The sequence below is a fragment of the Choloepus didactylus genome, chromosome 2 (assembly GCF_015220235.1).
Source record: "Choloepus didactylus isolate mChoDid1 chromosome 2, mChoDid1.pri, whole genome shotgun sequence".
Lineage (NCBI taxonomy): Eukaryota > Metazoa > Chordata > Mammalia > Pilosa > Megalonychidae > Choloepus > Choloepus didactylus.
In genome coordinates, this window is record NC_051308.1 from 236,354,404 (window position 1) to 236,374,221 (window position 19,818).

A 19,818-nucleotide genomic window follows, 5' to 3' on the forward strand; every position below is an offset into this window, starting at 1 on the left:
CCCAGCCAAGCCTCCGCGGGCCCTGCAGACTCCAGCCGCTGCTGGGCGGGAAGGGCCTGTCTCTCCCATGGTGGGAGAGAAGGGGAGGAGGCAGCCACCATGATGGAGTCCCGCCTGTAGGGGTGCCCAGGGAGTCCGGGGAAGGCAGGGGCCCGCCCCTCACAGTCATACTTTGGGAGGGTTGGAAGGAAGAGGGCGGGAGCCTCATTCTCCACCTCTGCCCCTCCTGCCGGAGCGCCTGGATTTGGATCCCTCACTCTTTCTTTTCCTGGCTGGGTAACCTGGAAAATGGGGATAGTAATACCCCGGCTGCAAGGGCAGCGTGAGGACCCAATGTCAGAATATAAACCCGCAATGAAGGCCAGTTTCTGGGAGAAAGACCTTCACCCGCAGAATTTCTCAAAGCGGCTTTCTCAGACGATCCTCTGCAGAACTACCAGAAGACGCAAGAAAAACAGATTCCAGCGCACGCCAGACCTGCTGAATCACAGAACCCCTGGAGGTGGAGCCCAGCACTCCTCGTTTGAACACGTCTCCCGCGGGAGAACCGCTGCCCCAGACCACTCCCGGGCCAGCCCTCTCTCTTCCCAGCCTTAGGACCGGTCTGGGGCAGCGCGGGAAGCGCGCCCCATCAGCACTTTTCACTGGGGCTGCTACTTAGTGACTCATCTCCCAGACTTCCTGCAACAGACAACTCTAAAGAGCTGGGACCCACCCTCCAGCGAAGACATTCCCGTTGTGGAAGGACTCGGTGTGAACACAGTGGGGAGGTGGGTCCCCTGCTAGGGCGGCCCAAGAGACATGACAGACCTGAACAACACGGGGGAGGGGGAGGGGAGGGGTTTTAGGAGGTTTTGTTTACAGGCTTTTGTTATTAAGGAAATTGCTGTCAGTCTAGGCTGTTATAGCTCCGGTAAGCACTAAATACGCTTCCATTTAACCTTACGGGGACTTGATTGGCACCGGTGGTGGAAGCAAAGTCTCTTTACCCTGCCCACCCCCTCCCTTCAAAGCAAAACTGCTGCCCAGCTGTTTCCCCCCGGAATGTGAGGGGCTGGAATCAGACTTAGAAAGTCCACTCGAGGCGAAGACAGAAGACATCCGGGCAAAGGTCGGGAGTGGCTTGCCCGTCCTACCTGGAGGCTGGGGGTGGAGAAAGGGACACCGGAATGATCAAATGACCTGAAATAAACCCCGGGCGGCCCGGTGAGCTCCAGGCCTGCGCGAGCTCCCCCGGGTCTGTCCCGCATGCTGGGGGCCGTCACCCGGCCCACGGACGCCCCGGACCCGGGAGATCGCGTCCGGAGAAAGGAAGAATGTGTCGGGGAGGGAGCCGGGCCGCAGGAGTCGGTTCCAGCGCGCTCGAGTTACAGCTGCTAACCCCCAGGGGCACCGCCGGCAAGTCCCGGCTTGCAGAGAAGGAAGCCAGCCCGGGAGAGCGCGAGTCGGTGCGAGCCTGGGTGCGCGCGCGCGCGCGCGCCCCGCGACGGCGCAGGGGGAGGGGAGGCCGCCACAGCCACTCAGAGGAACGGTAGTGAAGCCTCGGAACACTTTAACTGTCAATCAGACTTAATGGGGTATAAAAAAAAAAAAAAAATCCGGGGGGGGTGGGGGAGGAGGGCCGCCCTCTCGCTCCGCGCTGCGGTTGCCCCGGGAGTGAAAGGAATAAGGCCGCGCTGACCAGGGCGGCCGATCCTCGCGCGCTCCGCACCCCGGCCCTCTCCAAGTTGGAAAGGAGAAAAAGAAGGCAATAAAGGCTAAGAGGCAGAGAGAGGGATCCGGACCGAGCGGCGACTCCCAGCCTCTGCTGGAAGAGAGAGGGAAGGAGGGAGACCGGCGAGCGAGCGCGCGGAGTGTGAGCCTTGCACGTAAAGAAACTGAGCCCCGGACCCCCCACTTCTGCGCGTTGCTGGCAATCAGATCGCGTTTAAGCAATTTCCTAAGCCCAAGAATAGCAATGAGTCGGAAGACTTTCGCGGGCTGAATTTGGGAGCTCCAAGCACTGTCCCCCCCACACACACTTTTTTTTTTTCTGGAGACGTGGGGGGGCTACAATTTGGAAACGGCGTGGTTTTTGTTTTTTTGTGTTTTTTGGGGGGTTTTGTTTTTTTTTTCAGTCTTGCACTTTGAAACCGCGGGGCTGTTAGCAGGGTGCGCGCGTGTGGTTGGTGCCTATTTTTTTTTTCCCTTCCCCTGCCTAAACTCCTCTGTCAGCCTGTAAACATTACCTGAGAATTCCCCAGCCGAAACGGCTGCTGGGGCAAGAAACTTCTTGTTAGAGCTTTCCACCTCCGGCTTCCCCTCCACCCCTCTTACTGTCCCAACTTTTTGAGACGCTTTTTCTCCTCTTTTGGCGGATTTAGCTTTTTTTCTCTTTTTTTTTCCTCTCATTTTTCTTTTTTTTTTTCTTACCCGGTGCTTTGCATTTGGGGAGAGTTGATTTCGAGAGTGGCAAGGTGGGACGCCTCTCTCTTGCTTACTCGGTTCACTTATTACTGTTTGGGGTGTTTTCTTTTTCAATTCCTGTTTTGTTCGGTCCGGGGAGTTTCGCCCCTTGGCCGGCTCCGCGGCGCGGACGATGGGGTGGAAATGGCTAGGCGCGCTGGTGGTGTTCCCACTGCAGATGGTTTATCTGGTGGTGAAAGCAGCCGTCGGGCTGCTGCTACCCGCCAAGCTGCGGGACCTGTCGCGGGAGAACGTCCTCATCACCGGCGGCGGGAGAGGCATCGGGCGCCAGCTAGCTCGCGAGTTTGCAGAGCGCGGCGCGAGAAAGGTATCCGGGCCCTGCAGCTCCTGGGGGTGGGGGCCCAGGGGGACCGGGCTACGGGGGCGAAGGGCAGGGTTGCGCCCACCTGCTGCCGCCGCCAGCTCACGCGCCCGGGAGCTGAGAGTCGCCGGCCACCCCACTTCCCCCTGAGCCACCCGCGAGTGCTGAGCTCGTCGGTTTCACCTTGTAAATTTCCTGGTCACCCGACTGTCTTTTTTGGCAAGTCGGGAGCTGGTCCGCTCGGTTGGGATCCGTGGCTGGCTGGCTATTCTCCCCCACCCCAAACTTAGGAGACCCACCCATTTCCCACATACCTCCCTCCCCAAGGAAGGTGGTGTGTTCTCCCCCTTGCCTCCCCTTCTTTGCCGACACCCTGGTGAATGCAGGGTGTGTGCGCGCCCTCGTTGAGCTGGGAGCCGCCTGCTAGCTGGCGCTGCGTATTTTCCTTGGCAACCCGCTTCCAGCCCCAACCTGGGCGGCTGCAGTTCTGAAGGCATGTTGAGAGGGGATGCTTGGTTTGGATTTGAAAAGTGGGGAGCCGTCTCGGATGGTCTAGTCCTGCCTGGCGAGCACGGGAAGCCAAGGTGTTAGGATATCTGGAAGGAGGTGGGGGCTGGGGTAACCGGCAGCTGATAAAGAGCCCTTGTTCTCACTTCCAATCCTGTCTTCTCACCCCCAAATTCAGCCCCAGAGGGGGATTCCCCCCTTAAGTGGGGCAGTGGTCCTGTGGGAAAGGGCCCCCACCAGGCGCCTCCTTTAACTTTTGGTAGTCCCAGCACCTCCTTCCCCAGTTTTTGGAGACCTGGGATGAGAGGGGAGTGGGGACGGTGAGCCAGCTATCCCCCAACTGGTGACTCAGGCAAGGCTGACACCCAGTGACAGGAGCAATCAGAGAAGAGATTTGAGGCCAAGCTGTCTCCAGCCAGCCCTACTAATAGGAAGAGCAAAAACGGGGAATTAGTTTGAAACTTAAACTGTTGTGAGCAAGGGGTTGAAAGGGCCAACAGAGCCAGCTGATGTGACGTGGAGCCACATACCTTGGGGATTAAGTAAATATGTACTGTAGAAAACCAAACCTGCATGTAATTCCAGGTTGCTTGTGTTTTGTTAAATACTGCCCTGAGATTTACAATTCCTTGGGGTGGCTCTGACTCGGACTAAACTTTGGAGCCTGAACTGTCAGCCCAAGCTGATCGCAGATTAACTCTTCCCTAACCGGACTGATGGGGGCCAGTTGGTGGCCAAGCTAACTGGGGTCCGGCTGTCCAGGAGTCTCTGCTTCTCCTTGGGTGGTTTGGACAGCTGCTTGACCTTGCATTTGGAGGGGGAGTTCTCAAGTGTTTTTAACCCTTGGACACACTGAATAATGGGAAGTAAGGGTTGTCTGCAGTTTCATTTCCTTGGAGCTATGCCCCACTGAAGGACTTTAAGAGCCCTTTGGGGAGGGGGATCAGGAGGGCTGAAGAGGGCACCATTGAGGAGGGGTCATGGGGTTTAATATCGTCTTGTAGTTGGGGCAATTGCATATGTCTGTCATTCCTTAGCTGTCTGCATCCCAGGGAAACTTTCTTCTGAATCTTCCAGCTGGCCCAAATTCTGGGTCTGTTTTTTGCTGTTCTTGTAACTGACTGCTGTGGGCATATGAAGAACTTGACGGACTGCAAACAATCATAAACTGAAAGAGAAACATGGCGAGGGGGGTTGTTGAGTAGAACAGTGAAAGTGGAGCCTTGCAATTTCATGCACTGGAAACCATGGTCCCTCCCAACTTGGAATGGATGTCCCCTTCCAGGGAATCGATCCAGGGCCAATTAGAAAAACACCTTCGATTGGCGTCAGGGTCACACAAAACAGGATCTGCGGGGCCCTATGAAACTCCCAGTGCCATTCACATTAGGTTCAGTCACGGGCCAATCAGGATGACTGAGAGGGCTCCTTATAACTAGTAATTATCTGACCAATTAGTGGAGCAACTTTTTAATGAGCCTTCCGCTGCTGTCACGGTGGGGGAATTTGGAATTCCAGCTTCTTGCTGGCATCTGTTTGGGGCCTGAAAGACGGCCTTGGGACAATCCCCAAGTGTTTGGGGGCCCAGTGGGCTTGGGGGGCAAGGGGCCAGGTGTTGGGGGGAGGGTGCGGACGTCGCGGAAGATGGCTGAGTGGGGTGGGGACATACGTGAACAGCGGGGGTGGTCCTGGAGAAAGGCAGGCAGGGCCGGCGCCACCCGCAGCCTGCTAAGACGTTAGACAGGCGGCGGTGTTGAACCACACAAGACTCCTGCTCGCCTCGGGGGGAGCAGAGGCTGCATCTGAGAGCTCTTCCAGCCTGGATTCCCGTGGGCTTGGAGATGGAGGGGAAAGGTCCCCAAAAGGGGAAAGAGGAAAGGAATATCAGAACCTCTGCAGACAACTGACAGGGCCAGGAGATGCCTGTTTAATTTTTGGGGAGATGACAACCTATTTTCCTGTGATGACCTGAAGTCCCCTTGAGTCAAACAGGATTTGGCAGTATTTGTGGGCGGTAATGAGCCTTAGGCTGCAAAGGTGATATCTAAAGGGAAGTTTTTCTTAAAGAGACACAAAGGCTCCAGAAGGAGTTTGGAAGTCTCTAACCTGGAGACTTCTCTCCTTACCCACATGGTTAGGGTCTCCGAGGGTGAGGCTCTTGCTGGGCTATTCCCACTACCATCCTTTTTTGCTTTCTACACCCTCCCAAAATTCCTCCCGCAAAAGCCCTCAGAAAACTCAGGCCCAACTCCTACCAAGGCTCCTGGCCAGTTAGTAGCTGGCCCAGTCCCCAAAGTCTTTGAGTTGGACATGGGTTTTAGCAGGAGTCCCTCGGAGGAGGACAAGTGGACTGTTTGTTTGGAAGTATTTGCAGGGGCTGTTCCAGGCTTTGGTGTCATAGGGGTTAAGTGACAGGACGAGGAGCACTGGGCCACAATGGCAGGCCCATGGGACATACGTGGCAACATTCGTGGGCTCAGTCCCTCCATCAGCGGAGGAGTAGTACTGGGAATCAAGCTTTCACTTCATGGAGGCACTACGAGAGCTGCTTCGGACTTGATGGAATTTGCAGTATGCGGATAGATGTCCTGTTCCCAAAGCAGCCAGCCAGGAGCGAGCCCTTTAAGTAGATTTGTCAAACCCATTCGCCATCACGTTCATGCAGCAAGTCCCACGGCCCTCCCAGTCCTGGCACGCAGGCTGGACCCAGGCCCAGGCTGCTCATGACAACCATCTTTGGGAAGCCTGGTTCGGCAAACCCGGCCATGGGGTCCGTTAGATATTTGGCACAGCTCTGAGCCCTGTGGGGAGAAAGAACAAAGATGAATAAAGGCGCAGAGCTGTGGCCAGGTGTTTACAGTCAAGGCACAAATTACAGTGTGTTTCAATTTCCTGTGGCTGCCATAACAAATCACGCAAACGTGGTGGCTTAAAACAACAGAAGTTTATCCTCTCGCAGTTCTGGAGTCCAGAAGTCCGAGACAGCAGGTGACGGCAGGGCCAGGCTCCTCCCAAGGCTCGAGGGGAGGCTCCTTCCTGGACTCTTCCGGCTTCTAGTGGCTTCTGGTGGCTTCTGGAGTCCCTCGGCTTGAGGCAGCCTCACTCCCTCTCTGCCTCCATCTTCACTTGGCCTCTTCCTTCTGCCTCTGGCTCTCAAATCTCCCTCTCCTTTCTCTTATAAGGACACTTGTCCTTGGATTTAGTGCTCACCCTCAATCCAGGATAATCTCATCTCGAGATCCTTAGCTAATTACACCCGCAAAGACCTTATTTGCAAATAAGGGCACATTCTTATGTTCCTGGTGGACTGAGTTTTGGAGAGATAACCAGTCAACCCACGGCACAGGAAGCCCGGTGGAGCTGCTAATTTATAGCAAGGGCGCGTGGAAGGTTTCATGAAGCAGGTAGTGTTTGAGCTGAACCTTGAAGAAAGTAAAGAGGTTCAACCAGGAGGGATGTGAGAGGAGCAACGCAGGTTTGAGAGACGACCTGATCAAAAAACTATGCACCTGGCTGGAATTGGGAGACGGGGCTGGGAAGAGAAGGAAGAAAATGTTATAGAGTGAGATAAGGAGCTGAGGAGTTAAGCAGGGAGCTGAAATTTCAGCCTTTGAGTCAGATCAGTACTAGTGAGAAAAGAAGAAAGGAGCCCAGACAGGTGATCTTGGGGGACTCTGAGTCATCAAGCCAAAATAGCTGCATTAAGAAATGGATGTGGGGCGAAGGTCACAAAACGGGGTGGTGGCAGGAGAGAGCAGTGGTCTGTCTCTCGCCATGCTTGCCCTGAATGCATTCTTTGCTGGGCATTTCTGGGAAAAGTACTAGGCCCCACTTGGACCTGGCCTGGGAGCAAAAAGGTAGCCTATCTGTCCTACCGTAACATTTGGGAAAAGTCTTTCCTGTCACATCTGGTCCTTGGGTATCAAACAATGGGCCTTATGATTTGTGTTGATTCGTGAATAGACATGTACCTCCGTCTGCCACCCCACCTCCCTCCCCTGCAGGCTTCCTTGCTAATCTGGCTTCTAGACCCTGCCTTGCTTGGCCCCAGAATCATTGCTACCTTCTCCAAGCACACCCTGTAAAATGGGAGAGGACACACTGACTCTGAGGTCCTGGCATGCTCTGTAATCTGCAGGAAAGCAGCAGATTGCCAAGTGACCTGCATTGGGGGAGGAATTTTCTGGGAAAAAAACAAAACAAAACACACTTGTCCTCATCACTGATTATCCCAGCCTTTCTTCCTTGGCATCAGAGGCTACTCAGTGAAAAACAGGCAATAACACTGAGTTGGAAAATTCACCTGCCCCAGAGAGGATGCCCCATGCCCACTTCTGAATTTCTTTGGCCTTGAATTTATTTCAACTCTTGTAGAACATGTTGATATTTTCAACCTGTAGCTTTTGAGGGAATGGGGGCCCCAAGTTTCCTAACCAGCATATCATGCGCAGAACTTCCTATTATTTACTGTAAAATCACTAAATTGTCCATTTGGGCTTTAGGGAATGCCCGTGAGATCTAGTGGTACCGCATCTGAGACGTCAAGTCCATCTGTGGCCTCCCTGGCCGTTCAGCTGATTCTGGATTAGACTCCAGACTCTCCTGAACATTCATCTCTCAGCCTGAAGGGCATTTGTGTATCGCTGCGTGGAAGCCGCTCTGATTGCTTTATCCTCATGGCTCCTTCTCTGGTTCATCTCCACCTTGCTGGATGTTGAGGTCATCCACTCTGAGAAAATGATCTCAGCCGGGTTTACGAGAAGGTGGTCCTCAGCTCCCTCACCCTTGGGCCGAAGCAGGACCACGCCTAGAATGTGAGATGTTCTCTTGCTGCCTTCAGGAGTCACAATCTAAAAATACACCAAGTATATAGGACACTTGAAAGGAAACATTTGAAACGTATTATTTAGATGAGCCCAAGGGTCAGGAAGCAGTTGAAGCAAAGTGAAAAAGAGGGAAGGTAACTGCATGTCTAGATGCCAGCACTCTCAGATGTGCCCTGGTCTGCAGGGCAGGAGGTGGCCTCAAAAGGAGGAGGTATTAGAATTCTAGAAATGGGTACATGTCCTGAATCCCAAAAAGAGAGTTCCCAGGCACTAGAACAGAAGAGCAAATGAATGACTGGTGGGAACTCATTCATTCATTCACTTATTCGTTCAGCCAACAAATCAATGGAGCACTGACTCCGTGCAAGCACTAGGGATTCAGCAGCCTGCAAAACGAGATCCCTGCCCACCTGGAGTGACAGTTTAGCGAGGGAGACCTGCTAAAGGAGGTAGTTAAGAGAGATAGCTTGTTAGATAGTAGTAAGTGTTAAAGAGGACACAAATGAGGCAAGGGGCCCAGAAATGGGAGAAGGGCTGAAATTATAGATAGGGTGCCAGGGGGGCTGCCCTGAGAAGGGGACGCTTAGGAAAGTCTTGAAGATCACGAGGACACAGACCTAAAGGACATGGTGAGAAGGGGGTGGCATTCCAGCCAGAGGAAGAGTGAGGAGGCCCGTGTGGCTGGAGCCAAGTGAGCGAGGGGGGCCGTGAGGGAGAGCTGGGGCAGGGCACGTGGGACCCGGGAGACCCTAGAACCACAAAGGGCGGGCTTGGTAGGCTGGTGTGCTGCTGCTGCTGGGACGGGTGGGCGGTCAGCCAGGACCCGGATCTGGGATCTGCGCCGCCGCTCTATTCTGAACCAGTAGGTCCTGGGGACCCGGGTGAGGCGCACTGACCCGTTTGTGGGTGGGACATGGATCTAGGGATCACGACTGCATGCAGTTCATTCATTAATTCCCCAAACGGGGCAGTGGAGATGCCATAGGGAATGGGGCAGGCGAGGTTCTCTCCTTGTGGCGCTTTGCTTCGGAGTGATGACCGTCCGTCTGGATTAGAAAAGCCCCTGGCGTTTGGGAAAGATGAGTGGACTCCAACAAGGTGACTTTTAATGGCAATAAAGTTTAACTTCCCTGGAAATGTAATAAAATCATCTGTATTGGTGCCCAGAGCGAAGGAGAGGCTTTCCTGCTCTGCTTTGTCAGCAGCCTTCTGCAGCGTGGTGGCCAGTGTCGGGCGACGCCTGGAGGTCCTCGAGCCACCCGAGAGCCCCCAGGCAGCAAGCTCAGGCTGACAGGGACCCAGAAGCCAGGGCTCAGGGGCGTGGCTGGGTGACCATCCCTGGGAGTTGAGTGCCTCTGCAGGGGGTGGGAGATGGTGTCCGCTGCCCCCCAACCCTAAGGAGGCATTGGACATGTCCCAGGTGGTCCCAAGGGCGAACCCCAGTCCCCCCTTCTGCCCTTTGGAGCTTTCTGCAAAGAAACCTGCTGCTCTTTAGGCGAACTTGCAGTAGAGATTCCCGCAGCGGGGGAGGCCTGGCTCTGGACACCCTCCCGGGTCCCTTTTGACCCTTAGATTCTGGCCCCAGAGTCACGGGCCAGAAGGAAGAGGGTCACCAGCTTCAACCTACCAACACTTGAACATGAAAAGATGACACTCCTTTCTCAGCATGACCTCACTGGGGTCCTCCAGCGGTTATGTCATTGCCTGGTCCGTGATTTTCAGGGTGCTGGAGAGAGGAGAGGAGGAAGGAGGGGGCAGTAGACACTGGGAATTTCAGCACTCAGAGCCCCCGCCGCACTGAAGGGGATGCCGATGGTTTCTTGGGGCTCCTTGTACTAGACAGGCCTGGGAGGTGCTTCTCCACTGTCTTGTCTGCCCTCTTGACCGTGTCCAGATGCAGGTTATGATTAGCTGCGCATTTCAGAGGTGCAGGTGAGGCGAGATGCCTAAGGCTGCAGAGCGAGCAGTGGACTTTTGAACCCAGGATTCCTAGCTTCAAAACTAGGGCCTTTCCCACGGGGACAAATCTTCTCAGCCTGGCCCATCCTATCTTATTCAGGGTTACTGAGCGGTCAAGAGACAAACTGTTCAATAAAGGGGCCTAATGCACAGAGAGCCCTGGGGAGGTTTGATAAGCAGTTGTGAGTCAACAGGATGAGGTCGGAGAGATAGTTAAATCCACTTTTAAAAAAACATTTTTTTTTTACTCACTGAGGAGCACTATTTGCATGCAATGAACGGGACAGTTGCCAAAGGATTAAGGTAGTCATTGGTTGTCAGGTTTACTTGAAAGAACTAACTGCTCAGAAAAACTGCATTCATTTGACAACCAGCGTAGCACCTGAAATGTGCAAGGCCCCAAAGGGGGCTGAGTGAGTGATAGCTCCCTCCAGCCAAACCTGAGAAAACCAAGCTGGAGCCTCAGAAGTAATCTGAGAAAAGATGGCAATGAGCTAGGGGAAATCTTAGAAGACTTCCTGAAGGAGGTGGCAATTGAGGAGGTGGCACTGTCTCAATCTTTTGCTGACTATAGAGCCCATTGAAGATCTAAAGAAAGTAGGAACCCTGTTCCAAGGAAAACTCACAACAATACCTATTTTTATACTTTTGAGGGGTCCTTGGACCCCTCCAAGAAGCCTGTCCTGGAGGCCAGGTTAAGAAGTCTTGGACCAGGTCCCATCAAGACAGGCTAGAAGCAGAGCTCATGTCAGAGGTGGGGAAACTGGTGTCCTGGGATGCAGAAGCCAGGGCCAATGGTCAGCCTGGCAAAGGCCACTGGGGCCCAGGCCTTTCTGACTCCGTTGGCGACCCCCTGCCTTGGGGCATGCAGCCATGAAGTCCCTCATCAGTGGGCCTTTCAGGGTAGGGGATAGTAAAGCATCTCAGTCAGTGGACCAGATGATCATTTTGTCTGCCCGGAAACACACTCGTTCTCAAGTTTATAGGTCTCCAGTCTGTATGTCCCGCTTCTCTCTATTTGTGGCCCATCTGGGACCTGACAGCCTCCAAAGCAGACCTCAACACCAGTCAACGGTCTAAGACCAAGTTTTCAAACCAGGTTCCAGAGTACCCTACGGGTTCCAAGAAGGTGGGGGCAAGTGGGAGGTGGAGCAGGTAGAGTTCTGGGTGACCCCCACCTCCATTTGACTAGATTAGCTTCATTTCTATCTGTTTTTGTAACTTAGGGTTCCATGTAAGATTTTTGCCTGTGATTCGAAAGAATGCCATTGCTTCTAAAAAGAAATAAAAATAAGGCTTGGAAATAACTGTTCTGGGACATTACTCAGGACACACTGCCTCCCTCCAGTTGAGCTTTCCTTGGATTTGCTGAGTGTCATCACATTGGTTCCTCAACTTCGACTCTACTCTGAGGTGATGAAGGTGATGGACCCACACACCCCCCACTCCCAGCCCAGGCCCTGCTCAGCCCTCAGTGGGACCCTGCTCCCCCCTGGGGATCCCGAGAGCTGGAAGCCTTAAATACACAGCCAGCACTGAGACAGCCTCCCCAAGAGCACCTGACCCAAATCCAGTGGCCAGAAAGGGCTTCTAGAGGCTTCTGCCGGTCCCTGTCTCCCTCAAAATCACCCAGCCCTGGGGAGAGTGTGACTCGGGGACCCCAGCCCCAAGGCGGAGGGCTGGCCCTTGGGCAGTGTCAAGGTCCGGCGGGTGTAGAGGCCAGCTCATGCAATCCACAGGGCTGTTGGGAACAAGTTCCTAATCCCGTACATGGTAGGGGCCACCCAGTGCTCCCAGTGACCTGCTCTGTGACCTTGGGCAAGTGACTGTCTCTGGGCTGCCGTTCCCTCATCTGATAAAGGAAGGTGTGAAGATTAGTGAAATAACTTATATAAACCTCCTACTTCAGGGCAAGAGACTTTGTAAGAAGTGATTGCTCCTTGGGGGCAGGGGGTTGAGGGGGAGTGTAGAGGGTGACAGTGGACACCCCAAACCCCCAGTCCTAGCTCTGTACTGTTTGAATAACGGACTGGATTCCCTGCTGGGTGCGAGGTACAAAAGGCAAAGAACCTGCTGGCCTGACCCGTCCTGCTGAGCGTATTCTGGGATTCCCCGGGAAGAGGAGAATTCCACCCAGGCCACGGAAGCCCTCGGGGAATTTCAGCCCTTGACCCTTCCTAGAAATCAGCAGGACAGAATCACTCTCCCCACAGAGAGGGCTTAGAGACTGGCTGCCTTCCCTTCTGTTGCTGACCACTGGCAACAGCCCCTTTCCTCATCGGAGAAGGGGGGAAGGAGGGAGAAGGTGGTTGGAGAGCTGCCCACCGCCCCCACCCCCACCTCCTCCAACCCGGGCATTAGTCATTTTTATCTCTGCCTCCGGGTAGCTCAGTCGGTCAGGGTTGGGCTGTGGTGAGGCCAAAGTCACGGTTACCATGGCAACTCATCGCCCTTTGTGGCTGCTTTTTGATAGGTCTCTTCAAAAGACTGCAAGATCCTCGAGGACAGGGGGCATGTCCCTCTTTCTCCGCAGATGTCCTTGACACCCGGTATGGGGTGCCTGGCACACAGTGGTTGATTCATAAACGTCAGTTGCCTGAATGAGTGCACGGCCAGTCCATCGTAGCTCGTTAGAACCAGCGTTTACTGAGCATCTACTATGTGCCAGGGACCATTCTAAGAACTTTGCATGTAATAAAGTCATTTAATTCCCACTGTAACCCTTTGACCTGAGTACTATTGGCATCTCCATTTTACTGCTCAAGACAGTGGGCCGGTAACTTCACACCGCTAGTAAGTGGCCAAGTAGGATGTAAACCCAGGGCATCTGCTCTTAACCAGTAAGTATTGTTATCTCTCAGTTAATAAAGGCCCACACTGACAGCTCCCTAGCAGAGTCTAGGCAGCATGTGTTTTTAGTAGCCAGGGAGTGTTAAGTAGGCCAAACGATGTTGAACACAGCTTTCCTGATGGTGAGTCTGGAGGTGTCCTTCTGATTGGTGTAGTGACTCATGTGATCAGAGGGTTCATGGGTAGGGCTAGCTTCAGGTGTGGCTGGATCCAGAAGCTCAAACAGGGTTGTCAGGACTCCCTCTCTCTGCTTTGTTCTCTGCTCTCCTTCATTTGTAGGCAGGTCCTGTCTGCCATGGGTCTCATACTTGCCTCTCTGCTGCTCCAAACTTGAATCCTCCTAGCTCCCAAGTCAAGAGGAGGAAGCCCCTTTGCTGGGGTTCATAATGACGTTTCCCCAAGTGTGAGAAGCCAGTTCTCCATCCTTTTGTGCCACAGGCAGGTGAACAGAATGGAGGTGATATGGGATCCTTTCCAAGGTGGCGGTGGTACCATAACTGTCTCCTTTTACAACTCCCAGGACTAATGGGGACACAGACCCACCAGTCTGCCTACCCAGCACACCATGGCCTTGCTCACAGGCCCAGGAGCAGACCATCATGGGGAGCTGGGCCAGCCTGACCACAAAGGGCAGCGAGATCTTCCTGCAGGCAGCAAACCTGTCAGACACACCCACCTGGAGTCTGTCTACTCTTGGTTCCCATATCCCATATCCTCATGTCTCAGTTGGCAAAGGGGGTGCCTCTGACCTCACCCCTCCAGGGCACCTCCCTTGAATGTACAGCAGAGGTGCTGGGGATCCTTCAGGTGGCAGAGGCATAGGGTCAGTGTGTGCTGGGAACACAGCATGCCCCCAAGGGCTCATACCTCCTCAGCTGGCAGATCCATTTCCCTGGCTCTGGGGACACCTCCTGAACCTACAAGCCAGAAGAAGTGTGAGTGATGGTTGTGCCCTCGTGTTTATTGTTCCTTTCTCAGGGAACCAGTATTAAGATTGTGAGCTCAAGAGTCATGAACACCATGGTTCAAATGCTGGCTCTTCCCTTCACTTGCTGTGTGACCCCAGGCAAGTTTCTGAACCTCTCTGAGCCTCAAATTTGTAATCTATAAAATGAGGGTTAAATGAGATAACATATCTAAAGTCCCAAGCACAAAATGAGCACATTGTGTCTGCCTACACCTCTACAAAAGTCTCCAGGGGATATTTTTAAGCAGAAACAGTTTGTTCTATTTGTTTTCAATGATGCTGACAGGTTAGCATGGGGAGGGGGTATTAATCCATTGAGAGACCACAGACTTTGGAGGGGACAGGCTTGGATTTCGATCCCAGCTCCTCTGGCTGGGGGCCTTGTACAAGTCCCTTAGCCGCTCGGTATGAGTGTCCTGACGCTGCCATAAATTGCCACAAACTCAGTGGCTTCAAACAGCACACCTTTACTCTCTTTCATATCTGCAGATCAGGAATCTGACACAGGTCTCACTAGGCTAAAATCCGGTGTCCTCAGGGCTGCCTTCCTCCTGAAGACTCGAGGCGAACCTGTGTCCTTGCCATGTCCAGTGTCTGTTGAGGCCACCCACCTTCCTTGGCTCGTGGCCCCTTCTCTATCTTCAGAGCAGGTGGTGTTGAGTCTCTGACCATTTTTCTATGGTCATCTCTTGCCCCACCTCCCTGGCTGTCTTCTGCTTCCCTCTCCTATGGTGAAGGACGCTGTGATGACACTGGACCCACCCTGATAATCCACGGTCATCTCCCCATTTTAAAGTTATCTGATTAGCACCCTTGATTCCCCTTTGCCATGTAACTAACACATTCACAGGTTCCGGGGATTAGGACATGGTGTCTTTGGGAGCCATTAGTCTGCCAGCTGCCTTCTCTAAGCCTCATTTTCTTGTCTATAAAGTGCAGTGTGAGTCTTGACCTCCCAGGCCATTGGGAGGATTCCATGAGATTGTTAAGCGTGCTGGACGGGGCCTCAGGAAATGCCTGTTGGGTCTGCACTGAGCCCCTGCTGAGTACATAGCTCCGTTCTCGGTGCCCCCCGGATCCGCCAGGAATGGAAGTCACCACTGCCTCGGCCGAGAGTGGCTGACGATGTGGCTGGGGCAGTAGAATGCCATCAAGGTTGGGTTTGTCCTTGGAGAGCAGAGCAGACATGGGGGGCTTTAATTGCACCCCACTGTGGGTGGGCTCCTGCTCCACAGAAGAAGAAAACTGGGTCATTCTGGAAGGCTTCCCACAGGGGTAGATGTGACAGGAGGTGGGGTATGCAGGGGCAGTCCTAGGTTACAGGGGCAAGTAGCAGTGTAGTAGTATTCATGAGGCACTGGAAGTGTGGCAGTGACAGAGACACACAGGGCTCCCAACCTGGCCTGCGTCTGGCTGGGAAGATGGATGAGGCGTTCCACTGACCCTGCAATTCAGTGGGTGCTCCGATGGGGAAGACCATGGTGGGGAGGTGGCTGTGAGCACAGAGGAGGCACCTCCCACCTGGTCTTTGACATCGTGGGTTAAATAAGTGCTCCCTGAGTGCTAAGCAATTTACATAGACAATCTGGTTTGATCCTCAGAACAACCCTGAGAGAGGTACTATTACTGTCCCATTTTACAGATGAGGCAACTGAGCCTCAGAGAGGTTAACTGCTTATCCAAGATCACATGGCACTTCTGTAGCAGTGGGGTTTGGCTTCTGGGGAAAGAGGGTTGATTATTCTGGGATGGGGGTCTAAAGGGAGGCACCATGGATGAGGTAGAGGCAGTAGCAGGACTACATCCCCGTGGAGGGGAAGGGTAGGTCTGGAAATTGGGAGATGAGCGGGTTTGGTTCCTTTGGGGACCCCAGAGAGTTTGGCCTGGCCAGAGAAGAAGTGTGATCAGAGAGTGGAGATGGGCAGGGCCAGACCTCACCAAGGGGGCTGAGGGTGGAGTTCTGGCTCCACTGGGAGAGGACCAGAGAGCCGTGGGTGGGTTTCCACAGGGTGCGGGACTGGGCCGGGTTCATGGAAGGTGAGGGAAGTCTGAATCCCCAGCAGAATTCTCTGGAGTTGCATGGCTGGGGCTCTCGCTGAGGACCCTTGGAAATTACCCCACAGGCCTGGGACCCAGGGGAAACCCCGCCTCCCCGGGCCCTCTGGGCTGAGGTCCCCCACATTTGCTCCGGGCATCCTGGCCTTTGCAGGATGTGCTGACCAGGCCATTTCCCATGGTCCTCTCAGTGTCCTGTCACTTGCCCCGAAGCCCCCAGCCCTCCGGGCCAGATCCCCAGCCTGATAGCGCAGGTGCCAGCCAGCTGGGAGGGTCAACTCCACAAGATTGACCTTCCTCCCAGCAATTAAACCCATTCCTAAGTAACAGCCTGCAGGATAGACAGTTCTCTCGGCACAGCTTGCAGGTAATTGAAGCGTGTCCTCTGGAGGCCGGTCTGTAAATTATGCTTAATTAGGCAAAGGTCAGACATTGGCTCAGCGACTTCCGAATTTCCAGTTGTAGTGGGATGCTGAAAGACCTATCCCCAGTAAAAACTGTCTTTTCCTTTTCCAAAACAACAGTTGTCTTACCTCCACCAGCAGCCCTGCCAGGGTTGGAGTCCCAGCTTGGCCACTTTCTGGCTGTGCCCTTGGCTGATTACTTACACTTTCAGGGCCTTGGGGTCCCATACATTTATTCATACTGAATGGTGGGGGGTGGTTACAAAACCATGGCCCACTAATCCAGAAGAACCCTGAGAGTTGCAGTCCACGGCCCATAACCAAAACCCATGAGGCTAGCTGTGTTTCAGAGTTCGGATTTTTTGGATTTAAGGAATGTAATACCACACATAGGTCATGTACTCAGGGTCTGGGGTGGTCCCCCATGATCAAACACAATGGGGTAGACCAGAAACAGCTTCATGACAGGTCAGAGTAGGGCTTGTCCCCAAACGTGTGGGTCAAAATTAAGAGGAAAAAAGTGGGAATGGGGGTGGTTTAGAGCTCTTTGATTTGGGGCTGAGGCTAGAATTTGTCAGTCTTCCTATTCAACTTAAGAGACATGCCTGAATGAATGCAAATGACAATGATGGCTGTTTATTATTATTATTATTATTAATTATTGCTTTTGCTCCTAAATCCAGCATGCTTCCATGCTGACTGCCATTGCTCCTCTGCATATGTAGAGAACGGGCGTGCAGGCCACCCTGATTTAGCTGACGCCAGCTGTCTGTCCAGGCTGCACTGTTGTGGGAGCTGCTTCCTGCGGCCCAGGAAAGGGGTGGAAATGTCCTGACTTGCATCAGGTGTGGTGTTGCTCCTCCCGGGTGATAACCAGGAGCAGCTTCCTGCGTGTGTGAACCGTGCAGTCCCACTGGCCCAGCACTCTCAGGGGTTTCTACCCTTGGTTTCATGCTCTGCTGTCGCTGCCCTGCAATTCCTGATAATTTTTGAAAAAGGGGCCTCACATTGTCATTGTGCACTGGGCCCCAGAAATTGTGGCTGGTCCCATTCTACTCGGGTTCCCAACTTCATCCCCTGCAATTGCCCCTCAAGGGAGTTACTGCCCACTTCATAGGGGAGGCAAAATGATTTCATTCATTCATTCAGACATCCACCAGGCACCTGACTACTGAGCCAGGTGCTGGGAGTCAGCGTGGGACTCTACAGTCCAGAGAGAGAGTGGGGGGAGGGGGGCACGCACGTGCATGTGACTGAGACAATAAACAACTATTAAAATTGCAGGAAGCAACAAAGTGCTGCAATAGGACAGGGTGATGTGCCGGAAAGTGATTTGGACATTATTCCAGAACTGACTCTGATGCTAAACTGTGCCTTACTTAAAGGGGCACTTGTAAAATTCTGGACCTTTCTAAGGTCCTCACCCCTTATCCTTAGTTGCAAGGCCGAGTGGACACGAGTCAGTGGAGGCCGGGGTCTGCCTCTGTCTCATCCAGCTTCTTGCAGTAAACCTAGGAGGCTGAGTTAGGGGGGCAGGCGGGAGAGGGCCTGGGCTGCCTTGGTTTCTCTGCGAGTCAGCTTCTCACTGTGCCAAGGGCTTGTGGCTTAGGCTTCTAACCCGCCCTCGCGGCTCGGGGAGTGTTTTTTTCTTGCACTTTTGACCTTCCCCACATGAGTAGAGGGTGGTCAGTTTCGAGTCTCCCCATTTCCCCAGAGGGAGAGCGAGAGGCCCAGATACTTCAAGTGACTTATCCAAAAGTCACACAGCAAATCAGCTCCAGAGCAGGGTCCTCGCGGCTCCGTCCAGGTGGCTCCCCATCCCAAAGGGCAGGGCAGCCGCTTGCATACTGCCATGGAGATGCCACCTGAGAATAAACGATGTCCCCCGCTTCTGGTTTGGGGGAGCCCGCGGGGGAAACATTGGCATCCTCTTATACCTGGAGGAGGGCCGTCGAGCATCCCAGATTTGCTGAAGAGGCCAAACAGGGGAACTGAGCTTCCCAGAAAGCCTAGTGCCGAAGGCAGCCGCTTTCCCAATCTGTCCAGCAAAAAGCCCAAAGCGGACCCCAGGGGCCCAGCCCTGGGTTTGGAGGCGCCTGGGGGGCGGGGCCGGGGTCCCTGGTGGAGGGCGGACCCCCTGGGGGCCGCTCTGGGAGGAGGGCGGCCGCGCTCCAGCTGGGATGGTGCCTGCCGGGGGGCGGGCGCGGCGGAGGCCGTCGGGACGGTTCACGCGGCGGCCAGCAGACTGGCTGCGTGTTGCAATGTCTGGTGGCGTTTGCAGCATCCTGTCCATGTGTGCAGCGGGGTAACCTCAGGCCGGCGCGGAGGAGCGTGTGTGGCTCGCAGGCCGCGGCCTGGAGGCTGCTGGCACCTGGCAGCTCATTTACAGCTCCGGGTTCAGCCGCAGGTCAGCGGCGCCCATGACGTCACGGCGTTTGTTTACCGCTTGGGCGGGAGGAAGTGCGGGCGGACGCGCCGCCGCGGGAGGGGGTCGTTCCCAACCTCCCCCACCGCCGCCCATCCCCCGCCCGACACCCTAACCGGGCTCCCCTCGCCCGCCCGGGACCCCAGCCCTGGCCCCTCTATCCGCCCCATCCCCATCCCGGGACCCCAACTAACCCTCCTCCTTCCCCCCTGCCCGGGGACCTCACTCTGACTACCACCCCCCACCCCCAGCGCCCCAGCCTGGGTCCCTAACCTGGCCCCCTTCCCAGTCCCCCGTCCTGACCTCAAACCCGTCCTCACCCCTCCCCTTCTACCTCCCCCCCTTTCCTATCCGCCACATGGGATCCTAGCCCAAGCCCCACCCAGGACTCCAGCCCGGCCGCACCCCTTCCCCAGCCCCCGCCGGGGACCCCGCGGGCTCTCACCCTCCGCCCACCCCTGGACGCACTTTCCCTAAGACTTCCTGGAGCCTCCTGCCAGACGCATTGGGGTTTGGGCCGTTGGCGCCTCCTGCCGCCCCCTCACCCCCACCCCGAGTGCGTGCACCCGCCTCCCGGCCCGCCCGAGCGGGGCTGCGCCCGGGCCCTGTGCTTCTGGAAACGGGTGTGTTTACAAACGCGGAGTAGGTGGTAGCCGGCCTGTGCTCGCAGACGGCACCTCTTCCCGGGGAGGCCTCGGGTGCCACCTGGGACTGTTTGTTCGCACACACGGCCACCCCTCCCCTTTCTTCTGCTTACATTGGCTGTTCTAGAAGCTGAAGTGACCTCGGGATCCAAGTCAAGATTTTTCTTCTTTGATACCTCGGAGCTTGCCAAAGCTGACCTTCCCTGGGGTGGGAGGTGCAGCGGGTCTGTGCATGGCAGCTCCGTTCTGTTTTCTCAGGCCAATCCCTCTCCAGTCCCCTGAATCCCCTGAACTCCACCCCCTCTTATCACCTCCACCCGGAGGGCCCCAGCCACCTCCCTCTTTTGCAACTGTCACCTGGGTCTTGGCAGCTGCTGACCGGCCTGCCCTCCGCTGCCTCACCCCTTCCCGCAT

The 19,818-nt window shown here is 54.8% G+C and overlaps 1 protein-coding gene across 3 annotated transcripts in view; it reads left to right on the forward strand.

Moving 5' to 3' along the window:
- The first annotated feature begins 900 nt into the window (after nucleotides 1-900).
- DHRS3 (dehydrogenase/reductase 3) overlaps nucleotides 901-19,818 on the forward strand; it is a 39,521-nt gene continuing 20,603 nt past the window's right edge. The window contains exon 1 of one of the 3 annotated variants that reach the window (XM_037828495.1): nucleotides 901-1,111. Coding sequence is in view for 2 of the 3 variants with exons in the window: in XM_037828492.1 (XP_037684420.1) it covers nucleotides 2,579-2,773 (195 nt within the window). In the remaining variant the exon portion in view is untranslated. Of the gene's footprint in view, nucleotides 1,112-1,176; nucleotides 1,449-1,881; nucleotides 2,774-19,818 lie in introns of those variants that run through there. The other 2 variants (XM_037828493.1, XM_037828492.1) reach the window with 2 other exon arrangements.